At 43.5% G+C, this 27,912-nt stretch overlaps 1 protein-coding gene across 17 annotated transcripts in view; it reads left to right on the top strand.

The window, feature by feature from the left end:
- Positions 1 to 27,912, top strand: part of LDB2 (LIM domain binding 2) — a 350,201-nt gene that overhangs the window by 133,253 nt on the left and 189,036 nt on the right. For 12 of the 17 annotated variants that reach the window (XM_015862864.2, XM_015862867.3, XM_015862859.3 and 9 more), the window contains exon 1: positions 11,030 to 11,303. In XM_015862864.2, coding sequence (XP_015718350.1) covers positions 11,172 to 11,303 — 132 coding nt within the window. In that variant the 5' untranslated portion in view covers positions 11,030 to 11,171. Of the gene's footprint in view, positions 1 to 10,547; positions 11,304 to 12,080; positions 12,304 to 27,912 lie in introns of those variants that run through there. The other 5 variants (XM_085545676.1, XM_085545678.1, XM_085545682.1 and 2 more) reach the window with 4 other exon arrangements.

Below are 27,912 nucleotides of genomic sequence, written 5' to 3' on the forward strand. Positions count from 1 at the left end.
GTTTGTAGTCAGCAGAAACACAAGTCCGTATCCTACTTAACAGTAGAACAGTTGGTTGAGTACTCAAATGGACATAACTCTGGGCTGAACAGGGATGACTGCAAGCCACACAGATCATGTTGTCAGCTCCGTTACCTCCTCTGTTTCCTCTGACTGTATCTGAGTCTTGAATACATATTTCAAGGAATCATGGTCTGAATACTGATGATTGATAACAGTAGCAGGAGAATGAACTTTTAGTGTATCTTCACACAGACAGTGAACCTGATAGCAAATTTTAACCTGAAGCATTTTGCTTTTCTATAAAATAAAAATGCTTTGTCATAAGTGCTTTTTCTAAAAACAAAAACAAAGACAAAACAAAATCAAAAACAAAAAACAAGGAAAAAAAGCCAACTCTTAATGGCTAGAGTACTAATATCCATGTAATTCCAGGTTTCCTGTGTCTCCGATTTCCCATGCACTCCCTCTTACCTTTGCTGATCTCCCATGAAACCCTGGCAGAATATCAGCAGATCTGATAGTTCATTCCGGGCTGTCTGCCATTACCATATTTTATGTACTTCAGAGTTTCTATGGGATTGATGATGCACTATACATCATAGGACCGCTGTAACCAAACAAGGTTTGTGCGATGGAGCTTACCATAGCACTTTGCCAGAAGTGCTGAGACCTATCAAGGGACTGAAGAAAGATGAGTAAATGTTGTTGAAGGATGGAGGAACAGTGTTGAAACAGTGCAGACCTTGGGTAGGAGTAAAGGTCTGAAAACAGTGGCAAGGGAAGAATTAGTAGGTGTTTCAGAAATACTTGGAACTCAAGGAAAGATACGGATATCTTGGTTCAGGGTAAGATGTGAGGAATTGGCTACTAGATGGATTGAAAATTGAGAATGGAGCGTAGGAAAGGAAATAAAAAGGCAAGTTTGAATGGAAAGATTGCTAACTATAAGAAAGAATGGTGGTGGAGAGGCAATTTCATTAAGATTTATTAAAATAAGCATCTTTGTGTCTATGCCTTTATCTGAACTGAACTATATTTTCCAGCCATTGTGAAACAGCCTGTCCTGAACTGCAGTCCTTTACTGTACAAGGTTGATAATGTTAAGCAATGCATTATGAGGACCAATGCTTATATCTATACAGTAGGACAGGTGCATTTCGGCATCCCATGGGTGACTCTTGCAGTGCTATCCTTGTGTTGGGAATGTAACTGGGCACACTTTGTGTCTCTTCACCTTACTCCCAGTGGCAGGTCTGGCTCCATGGCCTGCCATCTATGGCCATTGAAACACCAGTTTGGACAGCTGGGGAATCAACATGGCACACCGGACAGGACTTCTGACTTGATAGGCACAAAGATTCCACTGAGCTGATGCTCTTATGATATATGTCAGAATATCAGAAGATAATCTGAGTGCAAGAAGCCTATGGAAGTGCCATTCTGAAATTAGCAGTAAATGATGTCAAGTCATATGCACAATCTTTTAGGAAGCATCATTAATTTAAATTTTATTTTGCTAAAACACGTTTACCTTCATCACACACTGTGAAAATCAAGAAAATAGCTCAAATTGTCACTTAGCTCACCAGTCAAGTCTCCCACCACTTTCCCACGTCTTGCTTCTTCATATCAGTGAGCACTCCCCTTGAAGAATGGTTTTGGGAGATGTGTGGAGAAGGTCAATACATGGAAGTGGAAATTTTGGAAGAGGAGGCAGAGAGGTTTCTGCTTTTTGTATTATCACCTCTTCACATTCTTGGAGACCATAAGGGCAAGTGTATTTATACCTTTGTAAATAAAAGCTTGCATTTTCCCTAGTGTGGCAAGTACCTACTTTTACTTAAGGCAAAAAAAAAGCTGTGAGATTTTCCTATAGTCACTCAATTCAATTTTATAAATCAAGGAAATCAATGTGAATTCTAATTTTAGAATGTCCAAAGTGGCAAAAACTTAAAATTGTGCCACAGTGAATGTATTTACAATTAAGGTATTCTGGGGAACGTGAAAGACGTAGCAGTAGTAAACATACAGAAATTAGCCTGGGCAAGTTTTCTACAAGGTAATATTATTTCCCAGTGTTTTTTCTGTACTTATTAATAAAAACAAAGCTTAGAAATGGAACTCTTCAAAGACATTAATTGGCTTTGACTTACTTGTAAGCAAATGTGCTCCCAGAAACTACTCAGGACAAAGCATGACCTGCAAAGTGAAGGTGTGACTGCAGACCAGAAACACACTAGCTGCCATCCACCTTGAAAAGAGAATGATATCTGCAAAGGCACACCCAATGGACAGTCCTCTGCATAAACCTGACTACACATACAGGCCAGTACACCCACCCCATCATGTTTTTAACGGTTTTATAGCTCCACTAGAAAACTGCAAGTGAACCTGGATTTGTCTGACAACCAGCTCTGAAAATCTAAACTCAGTTCATCAGAATGTGAAATGATTGGATTTTAATGTTGTTTTAATAACAAATTTCAGTGTAGACTTAACTGAAAGCATGTGAACACCTCCTTTGTTTTGATCTCTGCATAACACATATCACTAGCTGGGATTAGTAAACTGTGTGTGTATGTATGTCATACAAAGATTGTATGAAGACTTAAGAATTTTCTCAGTGCTTGTGCTGTTAATGTGAAACAGCCTTGTGACTGCCCTTATTAACAAGTTAGCTGAATAAATGCCCCTTCTCACACACTTTCACTTGTCTTTTCCCCCAAATCTTAAGATTTTCATTTAAAAAATGCTAAAGTTAGAGTGTTCTGTCAGAATTTTTTACATAAAAAATGGGAAAGTTTGCAGGTCCTCTGCTAACTTCAGTTGCTTTTTGTTTTTATAAATTAACATGAGCATCTTGCAGGTTAATTTAAAGTCTTTTATGTCTTCTCCAAATTTTCTATCTTTATTGGATTCACATCTGTAGTTTTATTTAATATGAGCCAGATGGTGAAATCAAGGCGATATTCATTTAGGATGCTTGCTCTGGTGAAGGCTTGCTGAAGACATTGTGCTGTGCCAGTTTTCTGGTCACAGTGTCAGGCAGAATGAAATATGCTGGATGCTTTTTCTGTTTGTCTAATTAGAAGCAGAGCTTTCTGATCAATAGCCTTCAAATTTTGAACTTCAGAAGCAAAGAGATATGGAGAAAAGTACATCACATTCCACAAGCTGTCCACAAAACGTTGTGGTGTTGCTCAAGCTGCAGGTTGTTAATACAGCAGTGTAAATAGGAATTTGTGGCCGCAGAATCTGTGTGATGGGAGGATAGTGAGCAGACAACAGAGCGAAGGTGCAACCCTGTCTCCATGAATGCAGCAGCTCCTGATCTGGGCTGAGCTGTGAGTCTGAGGGAGCTCAGGTCTGCTGTTCCCCTGGAGAAGTCATCATCTTTCTGTGCTCTGTGGAATAGGTGCATGTCAGACATGGATAAGATGTGTCTGGTGTGGATTAAATACCCAATTAGATATGTGGTCACTTTTTTGGCCACTGGATATAGGTTACTGAGTACCATTCCTGGAAGGTACGAGATGTAGAAGGAACAGAAGCTATCACATAGATAAGATAAAGATTCATTCAGTATACGTTTTGCTTAGGCTTTCTTATTCTGTGCAAAATCATTATTCACTAAAAGGAGAGGCATAGCCACTCTTTTGCCCTCAGAAGCTGGAACATTTTGCTCTTGCAGCATAATCAGATTTTCCAAGCAAAACTCCTGGTTATTTCAGTCACATTTATGCAGCTGTACAAGGCCTTGGCAAAACTGAAGCACTGCAGAGCATGTTAACATTTTAAAGTATAAAATTTAGATCAATATCATACAGTTAAATTTTAAAGGCTAAATTAAAGAGTATACCTGTTGTTCCTATAAGATACGCATACAAGTGACTGATTGCATTTTCTATGCACTGAGTGTACAATCTACAATAGTGTAGGGAGAACCTGCAACAGTGATATCCAGAATCAAAATGGATCTATTCAGCGTGCCTTCATTTCCCAGCAGGTTTTTGGCTTGTGTTTTGGATGTGCAAAGGTTTAAGATAAGATCTTCATAAAGAAGGGAGAATAATTTAGAAACATGAAAGAAAAGACTCCAGAAAAAAAATTGTACAAGAGATGTTATTTTCCAGCACACTTTTATTTTTTTCCAAAATTGTTTGGGGCTTGGTATTAAAATAATTGATTAAATGAAACAGTGGAACTGCATATGTTGTTGTGAGGAGTAACTGCAGGTTCAGAGCACGAGGGTGAGTGCAGTACAGACCTTGGGAGCCTGGCTCAGTTAGAGGATAAAAGCCTAATTATATGAGCCGAGTGTCAAATTCATGCCACCTTGGTATCACACTCAGAATTTCTCCATGAATCTTTACCTTTCACACCAGCTCTCCTGCCTGTCCATTGCTTGTTCTGCTTTATGGGCTGGAACCCATAAAGCAACCTGCCTGTGCTGTGCAGGATCTGAGTAAAAACCTGAGGTATAACCACGTTTATTTATTTGCCACTCATTTCCTCAGACATTTAACTCCTAACTCTTCCCCACATGTAAAACGGGGAGAGATGTCTATATGCATGGTTGTGTCTTTCACAGAATCACAGAATGACCCGGGTTGGAAGGGACCTCAAGGATCATGAAGCTCCAACCCCCCTACCTGGCAGGGCCACAAAACTTCCATGTTTACTAGATCAGGTTGCCCAGGGCCTCATCCAACCTGGCTTTGAACATCCCCAGGGATGGGGCATCCACAACGTCCCTGGGCAGCCTGTTCCAGGACCTCACCACTCTCCTAGTAAAGAACTACCCTCTTTCAACTTAAAACCTTTTCCCCTTGTCCTACTATTATCTGCCCTTTCAAAGAGTTTACACCCCTCCTGATTATAGGTACCCTTCAGGTACTGAAAGGCTGCAATGAACCCTTTCTTAGGGCTAATCACCACAGCATCCCTATGAATGTTTGTAAAATGCTCCAAAGATGAAAACTGCCAAAGAAGTGCTAGGGATGATTATTATAAGTTAATGAATAAATTTCAACTTGTATTTGATTGCCAGGTAATTCAAATGGGAACCACCAGCCCTTCCCTTTCTTCGAAGAAAAGTTGACAGTCAGCTAGTTGCTAATTAGCACTCAACTGAAATGCCTCCAAAGCTGAGTGCTCCCAGTTGAGTCCTTTAAAAAGTAAGCTTTCAACTAATTGAAATACGCTGAAAGATGAACAGTGGGTGAGGTGGGTAACAGGTAAATCAGGACTGTGGAATTAGGAGCGTTTAAAGAATACTCAGCTTCTCCAGGCAGGGACTTTTAGGGAAATGCTGTCCAGAATGAGCAGTATGCTCATGTTCACACATCTGTTCCCTTTCTCAGGCCTGGTTTGTAATCTGTGAGTCATGTTATCCTTCTATGTGGTTGTGAGAGCAAGTTAGGGTTGCTTAAAAGCGGTGCTGAAGTATGGTGCTGCTTATCGATTAGAATATATGGAGGGGAAGTTATAGTGATTCTCGCTTGGAGCTGGAGCAGATGTAGGAAATAGTGAAAAACACATCACTTAATATGCCAGAGCTAAGTGAACACGCCGCTGGGAGGTGGCTGCAAGAGGCAAACAACAGGAGTTTCATCCTTTTTCCTGCCTGATTGCTTTGGATTCACCATCTTCAGCATCAGCTCTTCAGCCTTTCCTCAGGGAAAATACTCTTACACTTGTTGAGTGCTTTGGCTGAAGAGCCCCACTTGCTTCAAATAGTACTTGGCAGTATCAGCCTCCAGTGTTATCCCACCCCAGTCTTCAGTAGAAGGTATGGGGGGCAAGAGTGAAAGATGGGGTGGAATGAGAAACTGAAGGCAATTATTTAGACATTCAGAGAAAAGGAACTCTGGAAAGAGACTCTGGGCAGACATGAAAGAAAGAAAATGAGAGAAACTGAGTTAACACTGAAACAAGGAGAAGGTGGAACAAAACAAGACAGAAGTGTTGTTGAAGCTGCTGGCTTCTGGAGAGCAGCCGTGGTATGCTCCAAGATGCAGTATGCCAACGTGTACAAAGTCTCTTTGGCGTTTCACCAGTCTGGAAGATGATCTGGTTCTGTTAAGTGGCAGAAGTTCTGTGGTACCCTGGATGTTAAGGACTGAATTGTAGAATCCCTTCCAGAGTTGGAAGAGACCCACAAAGATTACCAACTCCTGGCTCCACACAGGAAGACCCAAAACCCTGTGTCTGAGAGCACTGTCCAAACACGCCATGAACTCCAGCGGTGTGAGTCTGTGCCCACAGCCCTGGGCAGGCCATTCCATGCCCACCACCCTCTGGTACAGACCCTTTCCCTAACCCCCATCTGCCCCTCCCCTGACACAGCTCCATGCTGTTCCCTCAGGCCCTGCTTCTGTCACAGAGAGCAGAAATCAGCACTGCCCCTCTGCTCCCTGTGAGGAAGTTGAGAGATGGTCAGGGTCCTCAAAGACTACGTTCAATTAAGCATTCAGAAAACTCAAAGACAAAACTGAAAATCCTTTTTGATTAGGGACAAAGAACTTGTGTGTACTGCAGAACCGAGAAGTATTTAAAATCTCTTCTGTGCTCTCATCTGTTCAGAGGTACTTCCAGTATCATTGGTGCATGCTGAGGCTATAACTTAAAATCATATTTACTAGCATTAAACAGATGAAGAGAATCCTTAGAAATGTCATATGTAAAGAATTATCATTATATGTAATTTATGCAAGTTAGATTTGAGTTTGTGAACAGCCTGAAGCATTTAAAAGAGGTGAACCTTTCATGCCGCACCATAAACTCTGAAGCATGGTGGTTTTGGTGGGCCCTACTAAGGGAATTATGACAGAAATTTATGAAGAAAACAATTGTGTCATTTATTAATGACAGAAAAGGACATTAACCATGACCAGAAGGAAATAAACAAACAGCCTGCGTGGAAAAAGACTAGAGGTGCCTATGGGAGCCTGGCAAATATTTTTTAGCAACAGATTCAAGAAATGTATATTTTCCTGTCCACCAATTGTCTGTGAAGGGACACTATTTCCCCAAATATGCTTTTTATTTCAATACGTTAATATTCAATGCAAACAAATTACAGCTTCTAGAATTCTTATAAATTGCAAGCATCTGCTGTCTTATGTCCTATGGCTGTAGAAATTAGAGGCAGCACACAGCTCTGAAACCTGCCAGAACCCTGTGCTTGAGCTTGGTGACAGTGTGCTGCATGGGATGGGCTGTTGTTGGTGCTTCTCTCTCGCACACCCCAACTTTTGATGAGCACGTTTCATTTAAGTAACTCATGAGCACTCCAGGGAAAACAGCTTTGTGCTCTTACCTGAAGTTACTCTGCAGATAAAGTCTTTACTGCCATCTGTACAAACAAAGGACAACCTGAAATTTGGTCAGTTTTTTTCTTGAAATTCATATTTATTCGAGCGTTCCCAAGAAACCTCACTTCAAATACCTCATAATTAGTTCTTCACTTTCTGCGTATCTCTAACTGAGATCATTCTCTCTTTTTCCAGTCTTCGCAGCAGCTACAAACTATCTTAAATGTATCTGCATAAACCTGATTGCTGACAGAGGCCCAACAACCAATGCATGCCAGGGATAAATACAGCAATTACATCTATTTACAGCTGTATCTCTTTTCTGCATTATTATTATTTCTAAGTGGTTATTAAAATTAGTGCAGCCTCCAGAGCTGCTTGTCAGCCCTGCAAAGCAGGACTGTGCCTTGGTTGTTCAGTATGGGGCCATGGGTACTGTCTGGTTCCAAAAAGATCCTTGGGTTCCTTCGGTCAGAAGGCAGCACCCAGCCTCAAGAGGCACAAGCAGAGGGACAGATGTAGGAGCTGTCCCAGTTCACTCCTTCTCACTCTCTGCTTGTGTCCTGGGAAAGTTTCCACCATTGATTTTTTTGGCTGCTCAAACAGTCCTGCTGTTGTAGTACATCATGGCTGCGTGGAGGCAATGAGGCTTCCATGTTGATGGCTACAGATGAAGAAAAAATCCCAAATCAGCCACACTTCTACGTGTAATGAAGGGAAACTGTTCTCAAGAGTAGACAGAGTGGACTCCTAAACTCCTGTGGGTCCTTCTGCTTCTGCCCAGGAGAGGGCAATATGGCACCCAGACATCAACTAGCAACCAGCTCCACCTCCAGGGGCCCCTTGATGTGTCTGAGGCACACACAGTACAATTCTGGGCAGAGAGACATGAAACATGGCTTCATCTTTACTTCAGTGGGCTAATGGCCCATTCTCCCACCCACATCCATGTCCTTGGTGGGCATGAATCACACGTTAGGTGCCATGTGAGTGTTTGCTGCATGGAGCTTTGAGAATGGGGATAAAAAGGTGCTGTAGCCCCACTTTTGGTAAGGATCTCTGCTTTGAGGTGCAAAGGTATCCACACATGGATGGATACACCTATGTAAATACAACCTGCACAAACACTTGTTCTCTTGGATTTGTAGCCATGCATAGACAGGCACACGGATGCACTCATTTTCTGGTTTGGGAAGACCAACGAATTCCTTCCTCTTGCTTTCCTTCGCCTCCTTTTCACTAAACTCGTTTTCCAGTCTAAGCATCCCAATTTAGGTTGTCCTAAATCTCAGGCCAGGTGTCTGTCTTGGATCCCAGCTCCGCTTGCAAGGCAGCTCCCTCCCCAGCCCAGGCAGCACTGAGCTGTGCTCCTGCAGAGCCGCCGGACTTTAAAGGCAGCGGATCCAAGCAGGAACCGAGCTGACACCGCCAGCATCCCTGTAACTTTATTTCCCTTTGATTTCACCTTCTGTTTTACTGTTCCATGCATCATGCTGGTCTAGATGATAACAGGCAACTGGAAGTGTTGCTGGAACCTGTAATTAGCCAGTCCCTACCCTGGGACTCAGTTCTTGCCAGTGGGCTTTAGGTGTACGGTAATTTGCCGGTTAATCAATGGGAATTATTAAAATATCACTGCATATATTTTTTTGGCTTTGCAGAAGAGCTGTACTCATAGGCTGCTGTGTGGGGGATGATCTAGGGTTGCAAATCATGAAAGTGAATAATTCTTCTCATCCAATACTTGGTGTTTGTCTGTTGTGGTTTTTATTTTTCTTAAAGCAAGCTTCCCCCCACTCCCTCTCCTTCCCCACTATGCCAAAAGGAAACTGTATTAATTCTGTTGCCAGGTTTAATTTCTCAAAACAGTGAATTTCAGCTTGGTCAAAAAGTCCCTTAAGCAGACACCGTTCTGCAGCTGTGCAAAATCCCACCATTTTAATTACACAAAAACACCCAACAACAACACAGCGCATCCTGTCTTTGGCAAATACAGTTGACTTCAAGCTCGCTTCGCAAACAAAGTAGAACCCACAGTTTGGTAGGATTTTGTGTTCTTACATTAAGTAGGTGATACTCATAATATGTTTAAAACGTACATATTGGTTCTGTAGGTCTGTAATCTTCCCATCATTTTAGTGTCCATGCTCAAAGGTAGAGCTGGGTGGGGTTTGTAGGAATACAGGCAGGAAGCCCCAGGGCAGCCCTCTGCAAGGCATGCAGCCACACTGCAGGCTGCCAGCAAACACTATCAGGACACTGGCACTGGTGCTGCAGCACCATGAAGCTGGGTGTGCTGTTCGTTAGGCTCTGCTCTGGCTGGGCTGGGCCTGGAGCAACAACCATGCAGCACTGCTGCACAGCCAGGGCATGTAGGATCTGTTGGCTCCGTGTTCAGTGGCAGAAGCTGTGGGAAGGCTACGAAGCAGCTCAGTATGTCACTGCTTCTGGAAGCTGTTGTTCAACGAGAGCATGAAGAAAGAGTTTTGCCAAGCAGCAATGGATACTTCAAAGATAAACTGTGATTGTGACTGGTGGTCAGTGGAAGAAAGTGATGAACTTTTCTACTTTGTCCTGCAAACAGAACACAGATTTTCCAGATTTAGCCAAATATGGAAATGGAGAAAGCCATTGGAAATTGGGGTTTTTCAAATCTGTCCCTAAGTATTCCTACATTCAGTTGGATTGACATTAGGTTTGTTGGCAGTGGGTGAAGCCATACATGGCTGCTGTATGTTTGGGGGTTAGTTAATGTGCAGAGCACAGCATGTATGGGCAGTGCTGTGGTTGCCCACCCATAGGACAGGCAGCGCTGGCTTCACACAGCCCCATGGCCATTCCATTCCTCACATCAGCTAACAGAATCCATTCTTAGAGTGGCTCCATTTGCTTGGATGAATGTACGTAAGAGATGAATTCAGCTCTGTTTATGGTCTGTACACCAGTTTGGGGGCTGCTCCCCATCGGAGCCCGCACCGTGAGCAGCCCGAGCCGTACCCTCTGTCTCGGGTTAACTAACCGTGACACCCTCACACCTCAGCGCCGTGATGAGCCCCGTGCTGTCCTCGTGCTGTCCTGGACTGCTCGTACACGTTGCGAGCGCTTCCAGCACTTTCAAACCACTCTGATCCAACCGACAAAGTTCTCCCCGCACCTCCGTGGGCCCCGTGCAGTTCTGGGTCCCGCATTATTTCCCCCCAACAGAGGCAGGACAGGGGCACGGCACAGGACAGGGGCACGGCACAGGACAGGGGCACGGGGTGCTGCTGAATGCCGCGGCCCTCGGCACCGAGCCGCCCCGGGGACAGCGGTGCCCCGCGGGCATCCACGCACCCCGCGGCTCCGCGCCGGTCCCGCCGGCTCTGGGTGTCGGGGCGGCCCCGCGCTCCCCTGGGCGCCCCACGCGCGGAGAGGCCCCGCGCGGGTTCAGGCAGCGTTAAAACCAGCTATATGCTAACGAGCCCCGCCGCCGGGCTCCTCAGGGGTCCTGGCGGGCAGACGCCGAGCGGAGCCCCGCACCTCGGCGGGGCCGCCAGAGGAAAATGCCGCCGGCGAGGCGCTCCCACGGCGCGAACAGGAAATGACCCCCTCGGCAGCCGCCGCTTTAAAGCGGAGCGGCGCTGCCCGCGGCCCCCCGCTCCCCTCGCCCACCGCCGCCCGCCCCGGCGCGCCCCGCGCCCCCCCCGCCGCCGCCCGCGCCGAGGGCTCGCAGGCAGCTCCCCGGCAGCTCCCCGCCCGCATGTGTGCGTGTGCGCCTGCCGCTACTTTGTGCCGCGGAGAGCGCGCAGCCCATGTGCTCTGCATGGAGGTTGGCGGTACTCTGTGTCGCTTGAACCTCCGCGAGCAGGCAAGATGTCCAGCGCACCACATGACCCTTTCTATTCTTCTCCTTTTGGCCCGTTCTACAGGAGGCACACGCCGTACATGGTGCAGCCGGAGTACCGAATCTACGAAATGAACAAGCGGCTGCAGGCGCGGAGCGAGGTGAGTCCGCGCGGCTCCGTCCCGCTCGGCAGCGCGGGTGTGCGGCGGAGCCCTCGTTAACCGGGCACTTTAATCGGGCGATCCCCCGTTATGTGTCCGTGCGGAGACAACTCTCGGGCTCGGCTCTGAGCGCTGCCGTAGCGGCGCGGCACTTGGGGCGGCACTGCGGGGCTCTCCCCGCGCCGCAGCTGGGGTCCGTCCGGCTGCTGCGGGGCGAGGCGCGGCCACGGAACCCGCAGGGAAAGGTGCGGGGGGCGGCTGAGCCTCGATCCGCTCCGCACCTGGAAACTCGTTACAAAGGGAAAGGAATGGCAGCCACAAACGGGAGCGGAGTTTTGCAAACTTGCGCCCCGGCTGCGCTCGCGGATACGCGTGTCCGGAGGACGGGCAGCCGCGCTCACGCCGGGTGCCGGGGGGGAGCAGCCCTCCCCGCCCCACCGCGCTGTCAAAGTGCCGCGGGACGGGAACCCCGCGGGTGCTGCCCGCGCCGGGCGCGGTGCGGGGCGCCGTGAAGCCGGACCAGAGCGGGGCAATAACACGGAGAGGGGACGTTCGGCCACTCGGGGGAAGAGCGGGGCGGGCTGCAGCCTGTTGTTGGCGTGGTTAACACGGCGCACTTTTGCTTGCTGGAGTATAGAGTGGCCGGGCTCGGGCTGCACTGCTGCCATGTGGCTGTGTTTGGGCAGCAGACTGTCCTGGCGCTGGGATTTTCGCGATACTTTGCCGGCGGTGCCCTGCAAACACTTTTACAAAGTACCCATCTTTTATAATTAACAGCTTCCTACAGACGCCCGTGTCTGCCGGGTCGGTGTCACCAAGCGTGGCGGAACATTTCGGACCGACCCGTTTGTTATGCTGTAGTTCCTGGAAAGAACGAGAGGTCACAACAAAATAAAGCACACATGCCCGACTGTCAGCCGAGCCATGGAGGCAGTGCCGCTCAGTGTACACAGTGCGCACACGAGCGGTGACCTGCTTTCTGATTGGCCGCAGCTCCCGGCTCTGGGCTCTGCCGCTGCTGCTCCCGCTCGCTGCTCTGGGGTTCGGTGCCGCTCGGTGCTGGCGGAGCTTCCAGCTGCCCCCGGAACCACTCGGTTCTGCCCGGCACTTCTGCCCCCATTGGTGGTGACCCGCGGTCCCGGCCGTTCTGCTGTCGGTGTGGTGGTTTTGTGTGTGTTTTCTATTTTGCAACTGTTTGTCAGTGTCTTGCAACTCTGTTCTTGCATTCCTGAACATAGTGGCATTGTAGTTTCTAGACTTTGTCGAGCGCCAGAAGTCTGTGTGTTCAGCGATTTCTTTAGGGTTCCACACTGAAGCCACTCTGACATGCAGTCAGTGTTCATTTCACTATTTTACATACTAAAATCAATCCACAGCCTCCAATTACAGCTCCATTCCACGCAAAAAGTTTTGGAGGGACTCATACAGCAGCCCCCCCTGCACCTTGCTGAGACCCCGCTGTGCTGGGGGGCACCTACCAAGGTTTGGGATGGGCTGGATTGGGGACAGGCAGTAGCCCCCTGTAGCTCTGCTGTGGGTTCTGACAGGATCTGACTTTGACAGATATAGTGTTCAGTTAATGAAGGCCTTATGCTCAAGCATTTCTTTATTTATTTATTGTCATTTTGCGTTGGGATTGTTCAGTGTTTCCATTCTGGATGTCTGTTCTTTAATTTCTCTGCTCTGTGCTGTAATTATGGTTATTTGTTGACAGGTATTTTCTAGCTGGCTTCGTGTCGTCTCCCTTATCCACCAAATTAAACCCCTTCCTTAATAAAGAAAGTAATAATACTAAAAAAAAGCAGATGAGTTTCCTGGGTCACTGGCGGACACCCTGCGTGGAATCTCACTGCCTCCTCAGGCAGGTGAGGGGCAGAAGTTCCACATTGATGTCCCCCTCTCTCAAATGTGTTTGTGCTCAGGAGCTGAAGGCTTCTGGAGTATATGTGAGTGGCTCTGAATTTCTCCAGTCCAGCCCTATGGAGTTCCACATGCCATGGTTGATGCTTGTGCTTTGGGTGATGCTCACATGCCATGTGAACATATGTCTTCAGGCACCCTTTGGAATAATGTAGGCACAGTTCTCTGGAGGAGCCCTTTGGGGGGGGGGGGGGGGGGGGGGGGGGGTAGGTGAGTGCAAGGAAAGCAGCTGAAGGGGAAAGTTGTTGCAAAGGAACTGCCCAAAGGCTGGGGGCAGCATGATGTCAGATTCTGCTCAGACGCAACTTCTGGAGAGCTAGTGACAAGTGAGCCACTAGTTCTAAAAGAAGGGGAATCCTACAGCTCTTACTGCTTCTCCCATCTCAGATATGTGCCTGGACAGCCTCGGGGATTGTGTTGCTTTTTTTTAAAGTTAAAATGTTCCTAACAATCTCCTAAAGTTGGGTCCCCCGCCATCCCTCACAGTGGTGGAAGTTCTAAGGTCGGGTGTGTGCCTAATGAATGAAGTTGTGCACAGGATGGACAGAAAGAAGGAGTGTCTGTACGTCATGTCTGTCTCTTTCCTCCCTTCCATCTGCAGAGCTCCCCTTTGCAGTGAATTCCTGCAGGTTCTGAATGGAGCTTATGGGTGGGTGAAAGTGATTCCAGTGAAGCTCAGGGCTGGTGGGGCTGCCATTGGGGCACGTGCATGCCACGTCTGCTGCCATCAGGGTGAGGGCAGGGTGAGTGGTGCACCAGGGCAGCAATGCCCTCAAAGCTACTCTGCTTTCAGGGACCATCCCTGAGAGCTCTGCCAGCAGTGGGTGGAAAGGGGTACATATGCCCTGTGAGGGCTGTGCTGATCAGACGAAGTACCCAGTGGTAAATAAAGGTAATGTAGATACAGTGTGGATGTCTTTGTCACTCTTGTTTTCTTTCGGAAGAAAAGGTAGTGAGGAAAGTAAGGAGTGCTGCAGCCTGTGCTGGATGTGCAGACTCGTCCTCTCCAAACTTGTTACAACTTTCTGGGCAGAACCTATAGCTCCTGTTTGAATCCAGGGTCAGTCCTGGGTGAGGAATTCCAATCACACCCAGGCAGGAGGTGGCTGTGTGATGTAAGGACTGGCAGGAGGCCACCACCCAGCTAATTCCTGTGTCATCTGAAGTAATGTGGGGAGCCTGCCTTGTGAGCTGGTGGACAGGAACACCTCAGCTTCCTTACAAGTGCTTTGAAGAAACCTGATTTTTTAATACTTTTTTCTAATGGAAATAAATACATGGTTACTTAATTCTTGGGCTTGCCTGGTTCCTGTTTGTAACGTATCAACAATCCAGACTTAAGTAAAAGTGTATTGAAATGTTTAATAATCTCTGGCAGATATAAAAATAAACCTTATGCACTTCTCTCACAGTTAGCAAACTTTCTGGGTAACTGCAATACAGATGTTCCCTTGCCGTGTTTGTGGTTCAAGGATTCCATGACTGCTCACTCAAACTCAGTTTATCTTAACATTTTTGTATCTGCATTGGTCAAATGTTTCAGGAGAGAAGGGCTGTTGTTGTGGTGTATTCAGCAGTTTCTCAAGTCCTGGGTAATACTCAGTGTAGGCAAATTAGCTTCATATTTCTCTGTTCTTTATTAAACTCTACGTAAGGAAAAAAAAAACAACAACAAAAAAACAAAAAAAAAGTCTCTTTTCCTCTTTGATGTTTTGATGTTGTAAATCCTTTTCCACTGTAATATTCAATCATTTGAAATTGCTCACTCTTAAAAGAAAACAAAAGGTGATTACATCTTGTAGATAATTATTTTTCAGTAGCAGTTCGCTGTGGATGGAGCACTTAAAGTTGCTGACAGCTTAAAGTCTGAGGCGTTGCTTTAGTGCCAATAATCAGAGCAATGTATCGAGCCTCTCACGGGTTTGTTGAGTCCCCTGTTCTGTATTTGCAGAACTTCTGTCTGTCACAGTGTATGGAATTTGCCCGTGTTTCTCTGCTGCAGGAGAGCAGAGCGCTCCTGGCTGGGAGGGCAGTGTTGTAAGGGTGACTACAGAAGTTGATTAGTGGCGAGTTTGTTTTAATGACAACTGGCTTAATCAAATCATATTAAAGCCCTTTGAAACTGTACAGTGAATTTTCAAAAGCAGAGATTTCACAATGGAAGGAAATCTAAAGAAAATTAAAAGCAAAAACAAAGGAGGACATTATGGTTATTTAAAGGGTACCAAATGAGCTGGAAGCTCACACAGACATTCGGATTCAAGCAAATATTTAAAGCAAAGCAAATCACAGAGAAGCAAAACAAAATTCTGCACTTAAATGAAAGTCTCTTATTTTACTTCCCTGCATTGCTATCTGATGAAATAAGCTTTTCCTCTTCTTCCCAATGCAGTTTTAATAGATTAGTCATAAAAATATCTGTTGTGACATCACGTTTGTTCACATAGCAACTTCATATCGCAAACAGATCTCTGATGTTGTATACATAGATTTGAGTTTGTCCCATGAGTTTGTTTTGTTGGGGGAAAACAAACTTCTGTCTCAGAGAAGTTTTGAGGAAACAGCCATTTGTCCACAACCACACTAACAGTGCACAGCGATTCTAGGAACATCAGCAAAGGATTTGCAATAACTACTTCTAGAATCCTGCTTTGCTGAAACTGAGGTCAGTTTTAAAAGAATCCCTTAAACTCGTTTCGGCACACACTGGCTTCAGGATGAATTCGGGGCTCATTTTCCTGATTGTCTTCTTTTTCATTGGATTTTTCATCCCTTCAAAAAACAAAAACAAAACAAAAAACAAACAAAGAAAAAAACCACCCCAACAACAAACACAAAACTGTTGCAGCTGTTTTCAATTAAAATTTTTAGAAACTAACAATACTTATGAGGCTGGGAAAGAAATAAAAGGCAGCTTCCTTTCCATGCTGATCCATAGCTTACAGTCGGGGATGTTTCACTGCTTTTTTTGTTCTTCCCCTAAAGTTATAATATAAACTACGTGCTTAAGGGACAGGGATTTTTTGGGGCAGGGGTTGCTGAGTGGGGAGGGGCAGAGTCGATGTGAAATACAGAGTCTGGATCCCCCTGTAAGTTACTGTGATGCTTGCTAGATCATTTTCTATAAATAAATCTTCTCAACCCTTTGTTTTCTCTCTCTCTCTCTCTCTTTTTTTCCTTTATTCTTTAAACCACAAATCCACTTTAAAAAAAAATCCCTTAAACTCAGTCTTTTTCCTGATATAAACAAGATTTACTGTGCAGATCCAGTCTAACAAATAGCAGCCTCTGGATGGTGAGAGGGAGCAAAGCAGAGACCACGATAAGGTCCCAGCCCTGTGCTCTCACTTTGGCTGGAGTTCTTCCTGCTGCTGGACTGAGAGATCAGATTTAAGGAATAATTTGGTTTTGGTGTGTATACTTCCTTTGTTTATAGAAAAAGTATATGGATGGATTGCTAAACATGTTGCAATATTTTTTAGCTGGACTTTTTGCTTCAAATGGTATTTGTTCGTATCTTTGTGCCAAAAATTGTGTATCTACTGTAAACAGGCATTTAGACCGAGCTGATACTTTGTGTGTTTGCTTCTTCCCAAGCAAGACTTGCTTTCTTGGCTGTGCTGTGTAAACAAGCCAGCATATATCTTTAGTCTGCTGGGTGCTCCTGATCTGCTCAGGGCCTTGGCATGACCCTGGTGGGACACAGTGGCAGATGGCTTGTGACCTCCAAAATGGCTGGGGTAGGACAGTGCCTGTTGACTTTATATATTAGCCAGAAATAATGGAAGAAACCTCTCTAAGACCCTGACTGAAATCTCCTTCGGACTGTGTGTTTCTTTTCTTGGTTGTTGTTCCAGTTCAGGGCAGACAGAAAGTGCTTCATAGCCAGAATACTATTTCCATTTCTGTTACGTGCTGAAGGACAGCTGTGTACTCCAACACTCAAATCCAAAGTTACTCATCTAAGTCAGAGGATACTCTTGGTGCTTCTGAGGTAGGTGGGGATCAGCTAGGGCCACTTCAGGGCAACAAACATTGGGGTGGGATCAGCTGATGCTTCTTTGATAACTCCTTTTTTTTTCTGTGCCTTATGGGGTTAGTGAAAAATCACTGACCCGGAAATACAAGACCTTTGCAGAAATAAAATACTTGGTTTTGATGGCCAAAGTCTGTTAGTAGTGTAGAGTCCTTTCAGCAGCCATAAATTTTACAGGGGCAGGCTGTCCTGTCCATGAGACATGGGCTCCCTGGGCACCGCCATTCTGCTCCATTGACAAGAGGCCACACGGTGAGCCTGATGGCCGGGCTGCTGTTCCCTTCTGCAGCATGCAGCACTGAAGCATGAGGCTGAGTGTAGCTGCTTCATTTTTTATGAATAAAACATCAGATTTTTTCATAACTCTGCAGCCTGTGTAGGTATCAGATGAGACCTGCTCCTGAAGGTCTTTCTGATGTCAGTACTCATATCCAAGTACTTATCCAGGGCAGTCACAAACTCACAACTGACACACCAAAACCATAACTTTACATGGGTTTCTAACTGTGCTTAAACTCTTCTGCCTGAGTACCTGCAAACTGAATAGAGGGATTGCTGTATCCTTCCAAGTATTTAATAAATTAGAACAGTGCTGCAATAACTCTCAGGGTGATCTGCAGTACCTGTTGGTAGCCTTTGTGCCACAGTCAGCTTGCCAAGCCTGGTTAGACAAACAGAAAGAAGTCAACATCTGTCTGTGCCATTTGTGTGTATGGTTCAAAAGGGAAGATGGAAATGTTATCTCTGAGTATGGTTTTGTGATCAGGTAGGTCAGGTACAGCAGATTCAATACATATCCAGATCCTACTCATGATAGATCTGCTGTCTGCCAACTAGAGCATCCTTCATGACCCACAAAGGTTGCACAGGTTAGTTGCATGACCTTGTCTGTTGCATTCATAGAAACATTGAATATGTATAACAGTGATCAGACCAAGGATGGTCTGAGTCATAAAACCACTGTGCTCATTCTTCAGAAGCTTAATGAATGGATGAACCAGGTGTCCTTGTTGGTGTGTTACTATGTGACGTTTTCCAACATACTTTTTTTTTTCTTTGGACTTTTCTAATTGATTTTTTAATTAGGTTATTTGGTGAAGTAGTAAATTGATTGGGAGAGTTATGACTTTCTCAATACATCACATATTTTACGTTATTTCATGTATCTTATTGTGATTCGTGTTCTAGTTGTGTAGTTTCGCTTCAGCCATTAGCAGAACATTGTATCAGAGAAAGACTTGCCATCTGTTCTAGAGCAGGGTACAAAGAGATTTCTGAAATATTAATAACCATATTATACAAAAAGAAATATTCTAAATCTTTAACTACAGCAGTCACATGGAGAGAGGAAAAAGCTCAGAAAACAGAAAAGAGTGAAGCTTTCTTGTGTTATTATTTAAGCTGGAGCACTCTCACTTTATCCATCAGGAAGACAGCCAGCAGCACTGATGTTCCTGACCATCTCCTTTTCTAAGGAGTAGAGGACCTGCAAGGCAAGTGTGAAACCTGTTTTGCCCTTGGGTTTGCAAGCTGGATATATATACATGTGTATATATATATATTTACAACCGATGAAAGGGAATGCAAAGTGCTGCGTACTCAGTCCCCCATGTTCTAACAGTAACTTGCCACTGTTACCATCTTTAGTAATTCTTGTTTCTACTTGAAGCACTGAAAATCTTTTCACGTTATTCCATTTCACATCACAATGCAGTTATTGTGGCTGCTAACCATCATTAAGTAAAAGCAAAGTAGTTCCTGTACAACAATAGAAAATTCTTCCTGTTGAAGTCACCCACCATCTTGCAGGACCCTCTTTCCTTTGGTACTTGGCCAACGTTTGATCACCATTCTTCTTTTCCGTACCACAATGATAAAAACATCCACAACTTACAGATACTATATATACATTTCCAACCATACTGCTTGCTTCAGTGGTAGAAGGCAGCACAATAACTCCCTCACCTAGACTTAATCACTGGAGTATCAGTTAACCCTTAGGGTAATTGGGTAATAATGTTGTTGATGTGATCTGAAGTATCATTTTAAGCAATTAGAAGTTCATATATAATGTGCAGCAATTATGCATTATATAGCACATCTATCTGTTTTACAGAGCAAAAATTACCATATGTTTTGTGGGAAGCTTGGCATTTTGCACAGACTGGTGTTCTGCTTGTATTTATGAACAGCATGCCTGTAAACTGTGGTAATAACTCTTTGAAGGCCACACCTATGCGCACTGTTGATTATGTTAAAAAGCAAAGGCTCATTTTAATGAATGTGTTGGCATGAATAATGGGACATGAAAAGCCAGCACACTGGGTAAAGGTTCATTACCTGAGAGCAACAAATGCTACATGCAAAATTTCCATGACTATGCACTGGAGTTTAACAGTGAATTTTCTTTGGCTCTGCTTGTGCTCTTTATGTGTTTGTGTGAACGTTTGATCACCGATGTTTTATTCTCACAAATAACTGCAGAATGCAAATTTCAAGTTGTTAAGCATTTTGGATAGAGCTGTTTGTTTTATACAGGCTGAAAAGTGCTTTCCTGTTTTTAGTTTCCAGAGCCTTCAAGATAGAGCCATGATCTTTAGAAATTCGATACACCAGAGAGGAATCTCCCATTGCTTTGCAGTGATGACTGACTGGTGTATGCATATAAAGCAAATTAATGTCAATGAGTGGTGGCAATGGGAAAATTAAAGATCAGGAAATATGATGTACTGGTGAACGCTTTTTATTCTTAGGGCAAAGTACTGTTTACATTTTTAATGTAAATGCATGATAATAAGGAAAAATAGGTGAAAAAATGAAAGTCTTCCCAACATTTTCAGCTTTAGTTCCATCTACACTCCTCTAGTCAAGGATGAGAAATAGAAACATGTCATGTATGACTACTCGCAGTGTATATACTTGATAGAATATTACATGATTACCGCAAACAACCTTGTGAAAGACAAGCAAATATATGTCTTAAATTTGAATAATAAATGCGTTCAAGTAAGTTGTAATTAATTCCTAACAACTCTGAGTAAGAAGAAGAGTAGAATTCACAGAATTTATTATTTGATATGAATGATGAGCTCAGCTCTTTTCAGTGCCTCTTCACTCTGTGGCAGGGTTAATAACGCGAAGTAAAAAGATCGGTCAGGACGCCAGAACACTGAGTACATCTCTCCTGTGGCAGTGCTGCAGGATTATTTAACACCCACATCAACAGCATCCGAGTTACCCCTTGACTGATTGTTTCACCCAGAGGATGGTTTTCATCAAAATACTCAGTGTCACCGACATCCTCGTGCGGGCGGTGTGAGCTCTGGTGTGTAACCTGAAGCCACAACTTGCGTGTCTAGACTGACAAGAATCCCTCCATTGAGCCACTGTGACACCTGGTGGCTTAGGAAGTAACACAGGCAGCACAAAACTAACAGATAGGTAGGATCCAGAGGTTAGTGGTTATTGATAAATGTCCTCTCTTATGGGTATCAGCAGTAGTCTCTTGGCTGGATTAGTCTACTTTGTTTCCTTGACGTAATTCAATTAATCAGTACTGGGCTTATTTCTGTTCATGGTCCTCATAATCCATATTTGAAGTGTTGTTACATGGGACACCACAAAGTCTGTTCTGCTTCTATCTCCAGTGTTCTGACGGTTGCATGTCATTCAGATTGCACAGAGAAGCACAGTTATGGCTGCACTACAAAGCTAATATATTTTATTTGTTCGCAGTCATTAATTTGGTTAACTAGGAGAATGTTTGCCTGGGAGTAGGTTACGTTTTGGTGCTAGGTATATTTGAACAGTGGAGTTGAATGGAAGATATAGCAAGCATTTGGCAGTGGGCACAGAGCTCTGTAATACCCTAAATTCAATGTGTTTCATCTGTGGATAATTCAGTAACAACAAAGTTATATTTTTATGAGTTATTCTTGATAAAATTGGACCAATACAGTGTCAAGATGAGGTAGAGCTCTGTAGCTGTAGATGCTCAGGACCTCACGGTACCTGACTGTGCTCTCTGTTGGTCACTTCTTCCATCTTCAAACAGCTACATCCATGGTTGTTTGGGATCATCAGAGATGTCTGTGAGGAGTTTCCAAAAACTCACACATTGTGTAAGTCCCACAGTATTTTCCTTTACCCCAATACTTGTAAAAAAAAAAAGCTTGTCAGTGATTGGGCTGAAATGGCAGGGAGTCTCCATCCTTCTGCTCCCCATTACCTTTTGGTATGCCCACAATGCTGTCACTTGAACACTACAGGTAGACAACACGTGCCTAAAGTTGTACTGAACTGTCTGCAGTGGGAAGCGAGCAGCTCAGTGCTCAGTGCATGCCATCTGTCTTATTTCACATGGAGGTACCGGATTCTTTGCTGAGCACTTGAAGTTGAGGGTGGCTACAGATGTTCAGCCACACTCCTCTCTTCATTATAATTATTATAATGTTTATTTATATTATGAATATGTCTATTATGATATTTAATTATAACATTACTGGGGCAGAGACCATCTTCTCAGTCCCGGTACAGTGCTAGCTCAATGGAGTTCTGGTTGTATTCTCCACTTCTCTTTGGTACTGTGTTGTATATTCTAACTAACTGAAGGCTGGAAGTAGATAATAGTATTTAAAATTCTTTCAACCCAAATTTAAATATAGCACATCCATTTTGATTTCACAAATCAAATGTTTTAATTGATATTGCATATATTTATGCATCACAAAGAATTATGTGACTAGAAATGCCATTATACTGCAGGTTCTTGGAAAATGACTGTTTAATGTTATTAACACATTTCATTACTTCTCAAATAATTCAGCGTGCTTGTGCAAATGTACCGGCTTTGCCAAGAAAGTACAAATGTATTTTAGGGTGGTGTTCGGATGGCTGATTTGTACATCTGATACTGTTATTAAATCTATTCCTTTTAAAATGTGATTCTTCAGTAGTTTTGTGTCAATCAGAGAAGTTCATTCCAAGCCCATTTTTTACTTAACAGTGGAAGAACAACTTATCTTAAATTCCTCAAGAAAAGCATATTCTTCTTAATGAGGACTGGTGTTGGGTGATATGTATGTTATTTGGAAAGGATTTGGGGTGAAAATATTACAATGTCGTATTATAAATAAGTAGAGATGAACCGGAGAGGTTGTTCTTGAGAAGAAAGGCAACAATTATTGTTTTCTTTTATTGTTTGCACTCTACTGATTTAATTAGCCAGTAAGAACAAACCCACTTGGAATATTAAAAAGACAAAATTAACTTTCCCCTCCCCCTTCCCCACATCTGTTGCCTTTTGGAGGCAGCTCACAGTACCAAAACTATCCAATGCCTACTGGACTTTGCTGTCTAATAGACATTACTTGTGTTTGCTTGAAAGTAAAGGAGCTGGTTGTAAATGTTTTGTTCCACTTGTGAGGGAAAGAGGCTGCTGGAAAAAGCGGGCTACCTTAAGCAGAACTGAGACTGTCTTGGTGTGTTACACAAATGAAGGTAGTTACAGTTACAGATGCATTTCTGAATGGTGATCTAATAGCACTCTTAATGATTACCACACTATAGAAACATAAGCTGTTCCTGAGGCTGCTTCAGGTTGAGAAGAGTCCTGTGAGGGGGTTATGTGTTGGTCAGGAGCAGGATAGCATGGGTGGGTAAAAGCTACCTTAGTGATCTCTGCTATATTTCATTACTCTCCCACTTTCTGCAGTGTGAATTAGGAGAACTGAATTTGAATAAGGAAGGGAAGCAGTGCACTGCACCTCTGCAGGGTGAAGCCCAACCTGTGCACAGGAGCCTTCCTGCTATCCAGGCTGGAATGTGAATATTAATGTCCCATCCTAGGTTGCGGTTCTACAGAGCCAAAGGATGCTACTCCTGCTCAGCACCCATCCTGGTTTAGGCTCATTTACCCTCTGCAGACCTGAGAACTCTTTTAGTTTTGTTAACGCAGCATCTTAAGACAGCAGCAAAAAGAGTGTAATTTTTAATAGTTTTCTTCTCACCATTTTTTAATGGCAGTATTTTTAATGGCACTGCTTTATTAAAACATTTTTCCTGTGGAGAGCAGAGAACCCTCCAGATTTTGCTGAAGGTGGCCTTTTGCAAACACAATTACCTATATAATTTTCAAGATTATTATTAGCGAGTATATGACACTATTAGGACCATGGAAACTTGGACGAACCCACCTGGTGTGCAAATTTTGTTAGCAGAATAGCTACGCTAAGCTTGAGAACGCCGAGTGTGATTATAAGAGTCAACTGAGAAATATAAATTGAGAGCTCAGCCCAGCGGTCTCCCCCTTCCTTAGAGATTGATGGCACACAGATGCATGATTGCAAATAACGTACTGGTTGTGGGCCAGAGGAACTGCTTTTTTATTTTTGTTTTTTGTTTTGCTTTGTGGTTTTTAGTTTTTGTTTTCTTTCCTAATCTGGTTTTCACTCTCACAAGCTTCCTAGGTTTGTTTCAGGCACTTCTTCCTGCTTTGTAACTGCATTGTCCTGTTACAGGCAAAGTTTTCCTGTTTACAGCAGTGGGACCAGCATTCAGCCCAGCATCTGGATGTGCCAGATTCATCTCTGCCAAACATCTGCAGAAGCTGATTCAGTAAAAATTTGGGTTTGAGACCAACCTGTTCTAATAATAAACAATTTTAGGTGATTCAGAAGCGAGTTTGAGACATCTTAAACTATCAGGAGGGCATACGCAGCTTTTAAGCATGGTCCGTAGTTGTCTGTGTGATAACGTTGTATGTTCAGGGGCTTAGATTATGTTTGCACTTATCATTTCACAAATGCCAAAGGTATAACAGAAGGTATTGTTAAAAACAGAAGCACTCACTATCAGGGAATATTGAGAAGCAAAGCAAATAACAAGAAAGTGGGATGAAGTCGAAAGTCTTCATCGAGAAGTTTAACTGGAGTGAGAGATGAATGGCACATAAATTAGCAGAATAATAGTTAGATTTGGCATGCTGTAGAAAGTAAATCATTTAGCAGAGCTTATCCACATTCTTTGAAAGTGGACTTCAGAGTCAACATAGTTGGATGTATTAATAAATAACCCATTTTAAAAGATTTGTTATTACCCTTCTTCATTTATTTGGTTCCAATGCCAATCCAAAACAAGTCTTGGACATTCATAGTTAATGTTTTTAGTGTTTTTCTGCTGCTGTACTGAGGAGGGGAAAGGAGGCAATTAGATGAAATTCATGGCCCTTTAGCATCTGATCAGCCTGCAATGGGCAGCATATGTGGTTTGTGGCTGATGAACTGGCAGACTTGTAGCCTTGGTGTGACATCAAGTGCAAACGTCAGATTTGTGTAAGCTAAATGTGGGCTTTCAGAACCCATCTCTCCCATGGTTACCGTTTTTTAGGAGCTGTGGACTTCTCTCTGTTAAAATCAAGACTGAAGGAATCCAGCCCCTCATTACGGTTATGGACTTGTGTGCTTGGCAGCATGGCCGCAGTAATTCAGCTCAGCAGCCTTTTTTGTAGATGCATTTTCTGTACAGCGCTGTTTTCTGTACAGTAAACAGTGACTTATTGCTTTAATAAGTGACAAATGGATGCAGCTAGCAATTGTTAGTTCTGCTGAAGTAAATAGCAAATTCTTCATTAGTTTTAACAGCACCAGCATTATATTTACCTTAAAATATGTGTTCCTTCAGCTTGTTTGTATGAGCCTTTGGAGCATTTTGCTTAAAAAAAAAAAAAAAAAAAAGAGAGAGAGAGATTGAAATAATGAAATAATTACCTCTTTAGGATTTTCTGTATGCTGACAAGTTGTTACTGTTATCTCATAGTTGCATTTAAAAACCTTTCGGTGCATTTCAGGCCATAAAGTAAGTTTGCAGAAGTGCAGCCACTTGCATTCATCCTTGTCTCCCTTGCATCTGCTTCATGATTTATTAATTTGTAGAAATTGCATTTGAAATTTCCAGACATCTGAACCTTTTTCAGCATCAAACTGACCACTGATCTTAAAAAAAAATCATCTACATCAGCACCAACTCAATCATTGACAAGGGCTGGAGGAAATTAAACATCTGGGATCTGTTAAGATTTTTATTTATGCTTTTAAATATTGAAGTGTGTATTGCTGCCTGCCTTTTACGCTTTGAGCATGAATCCATTAAAGTATGCTCTCAAAACACAAGTGGTTGTATAGTGAAGTGATTTGGGCTAGAAAGCTGGACACAGCTATGTAAGCATGGAGGAATCGCAAGGAAGTCAGTGACGGTGGTGAGCACTGATTGATTTATTTATTGCTGGCATCGAAGACATTGCCAGATTCTTTCCAAATATAGCAGAATTAAATTCCTAAGTGGCTTCTTGCCAAAAAGGCTTTGCTCTTGCATTTATCTGTTTTCCATGCACTGCACCTTTGAGTCAGAAACCTGCTGGAGTTTCCAGTCTTCCATGGAGGAATGATGGCCTCAGAGTTTCTCAGTATCACAGATTCAAATAATCCCCTTCCCCTACCCTTACCAACAGGCCTCTTGGGACAGTTTCCTTAGCTCTGCCAAGTTTCATGCCAAGCCTCCCACACTTGAGGCAAACTCCACTAATTCCCTTCAGCTCCTCTGTCAGGGCACAGGGTTAGCAAGTTGGGGTCTCTGAGGTGTTCTGTCACCACAGGAACAGTAAATGTAGATAGTAAATATATTGCTGAACGCCAACAGGAAATGCTGCTGTTGGGCTTTTGGAAAGCTGAGTTGAGGGCAGTTGTGGAGTGCTGTTAGATTTTCAGCAGTAGAGCACACTGGCAGCTTCCTTTGGGGTGTTTGTACCGGGCCAAAGCACCTTAACCAACAGCAAGATCCACACTGGGATAATAAGCATCAAAAGCTTTAGGAATGGCTCACATTATCTCTCACTAAGTTATTGCAGCTTATTCTCACTGGCAACAGTCACTAGAGAGGAGGGAGATCTGGTGTGTTAACCTGGAGTGTTACAAAGTGTTTTCTAGGGAGATTATAAATCCTGTTTGTAGTGACCCATGGAAAGAGGTTCTCGTTATTAGGTAGCAGTCCTGAGTGTCTGAGTCTCTTCCAACCAACCGATAAGCTCCTGTAAAATGTATTCAGAATTTAGTAAGTGGCTTGCTGGTTATACTGGAAACTCTGGACACACAATCTGCAAGGAATTAATTGGAAACGATGTCCCTTTGCAGGAAGTGGAAGCAAAAAGGATGCTTACATGTTCATAATTGGTGCATTCAGTGTATGCTTCCCATAATAGGTTTTACGAGAATTTTCCATTCTTCACTTTTGGATTCAGGGAAATAAGAGAATACTACAGTAAAAGCTGAAAGTTACCTTTAGGAAGGGAAGGGAAAGTTTTCAGAATTGACTTGCCAGACAATGTGCCAGGCTTGATTGCCCCTGAGAAAAAGATTGCTTAAATAATTTGGAGGGTACACCAAAAGAAAAAGGGCTTGCTGATGCAATGTACAGTTCCTTTAAAAGGACATCTTGAATTTTTGGCGGACCTGATGTGAGAGTTTAAGACTGTATAAATTCCTGAGAGAAAGTGATTTTCATAGTTAACCTCTATTCCCTTAGTGAACTTTGTTTAAAGCTTGCTTGGGATGTATCTAAAAGCATATAATAACAAAATAGCTCAGTGAAAAGGTAATATGCTATTTATCAGCAAATGTTCACTGGGTTACAAAGATTTGAACATCCTTCAGGATTCTCCTTTGTTATTAACACATCCTACACCTGAAAATGTTAGCCATGTCAGCATAAGAACTTAAAGAAAAGTGAAATTAATTGAAGTTTCACCCAGAACCTCCATCACTGATGTACAGAATTACAGTGAGTACAAATAACTCCGCTACTTATAATCATTCAAAATCTCAGTGGTGTTTGTGGGTTTGTTGATTTTGGTGTGTTGTTTTGTTTTGTTTCGCTTTGTTTTGTTTTTTTAAGTGCCATTGTGAGATTTTTTTACAATAGAAATTGGCGTATCTCATTCATGCAGACAGTTGCAGTGTTCTGATAGCTGACAACTTCAATGTACGCTGTGAATGAAAAAGACCTGTTAAAAATCTTGGAGCTGGATCATGGCATGGAAATTCTGTGAAAGCAGGCTTTGCTGAGCACTTAGTTGCAGCACTCTTATGAAATGTGTTTCAATTCATTTTTTTGTCACTGAGAAATAGAGAAATAGGTACCTTATTAAAGGAGACTACATCCTTTTATGCAAATTTAATGCACTTGGCAGATTCATCATGATAAATGGTCAGGATGATATAGTTCATGATGTATCTCTAATCTCTTCTGTGAAGATGTTCGTGTCTTGCAGGAAGCGGCCTCTTGAGGGATCAAATCTTTAGAAGTATGTGGCAGATGGTGATGTCTGCAGAGCCTCATAGATTGCTTTGAAGTCCCTCCAAATGTTGCCCACAGTTAGTGTGCCTGAGTTTTTGCAAGTTCTCTTGCTTCATCTCTCCTTCACTGTCACCTCTCCTCCTTCCTAAACTTGTGTCCTCAAGTTGTTTTATTGGGAACACACACAGCACTCCTATGGAATGTATTTCATCTCACTCCCCAGTCCTGTCATATCATTGCCTGCAAAGTTGTTCTTCCATTAGGCATCTTGCATATTTTAAGTGCAGTGGTTTACAACAGGAAAAC

The sequence above is a fragment of the Coturnix japonica genome, chromosome 4 (genome assembly GCF_054131305.1).
Source record: "Coturnix japonica strain WE chromosome 4, WE-NBRP24, whole genome shotgun sequence".
NCBI classification, from domain to species: Eukaryota; Metazoa; Chordata; class Aves; order Galliformes; family Phasianidae; genus Coturnix; species Coturnix japonica.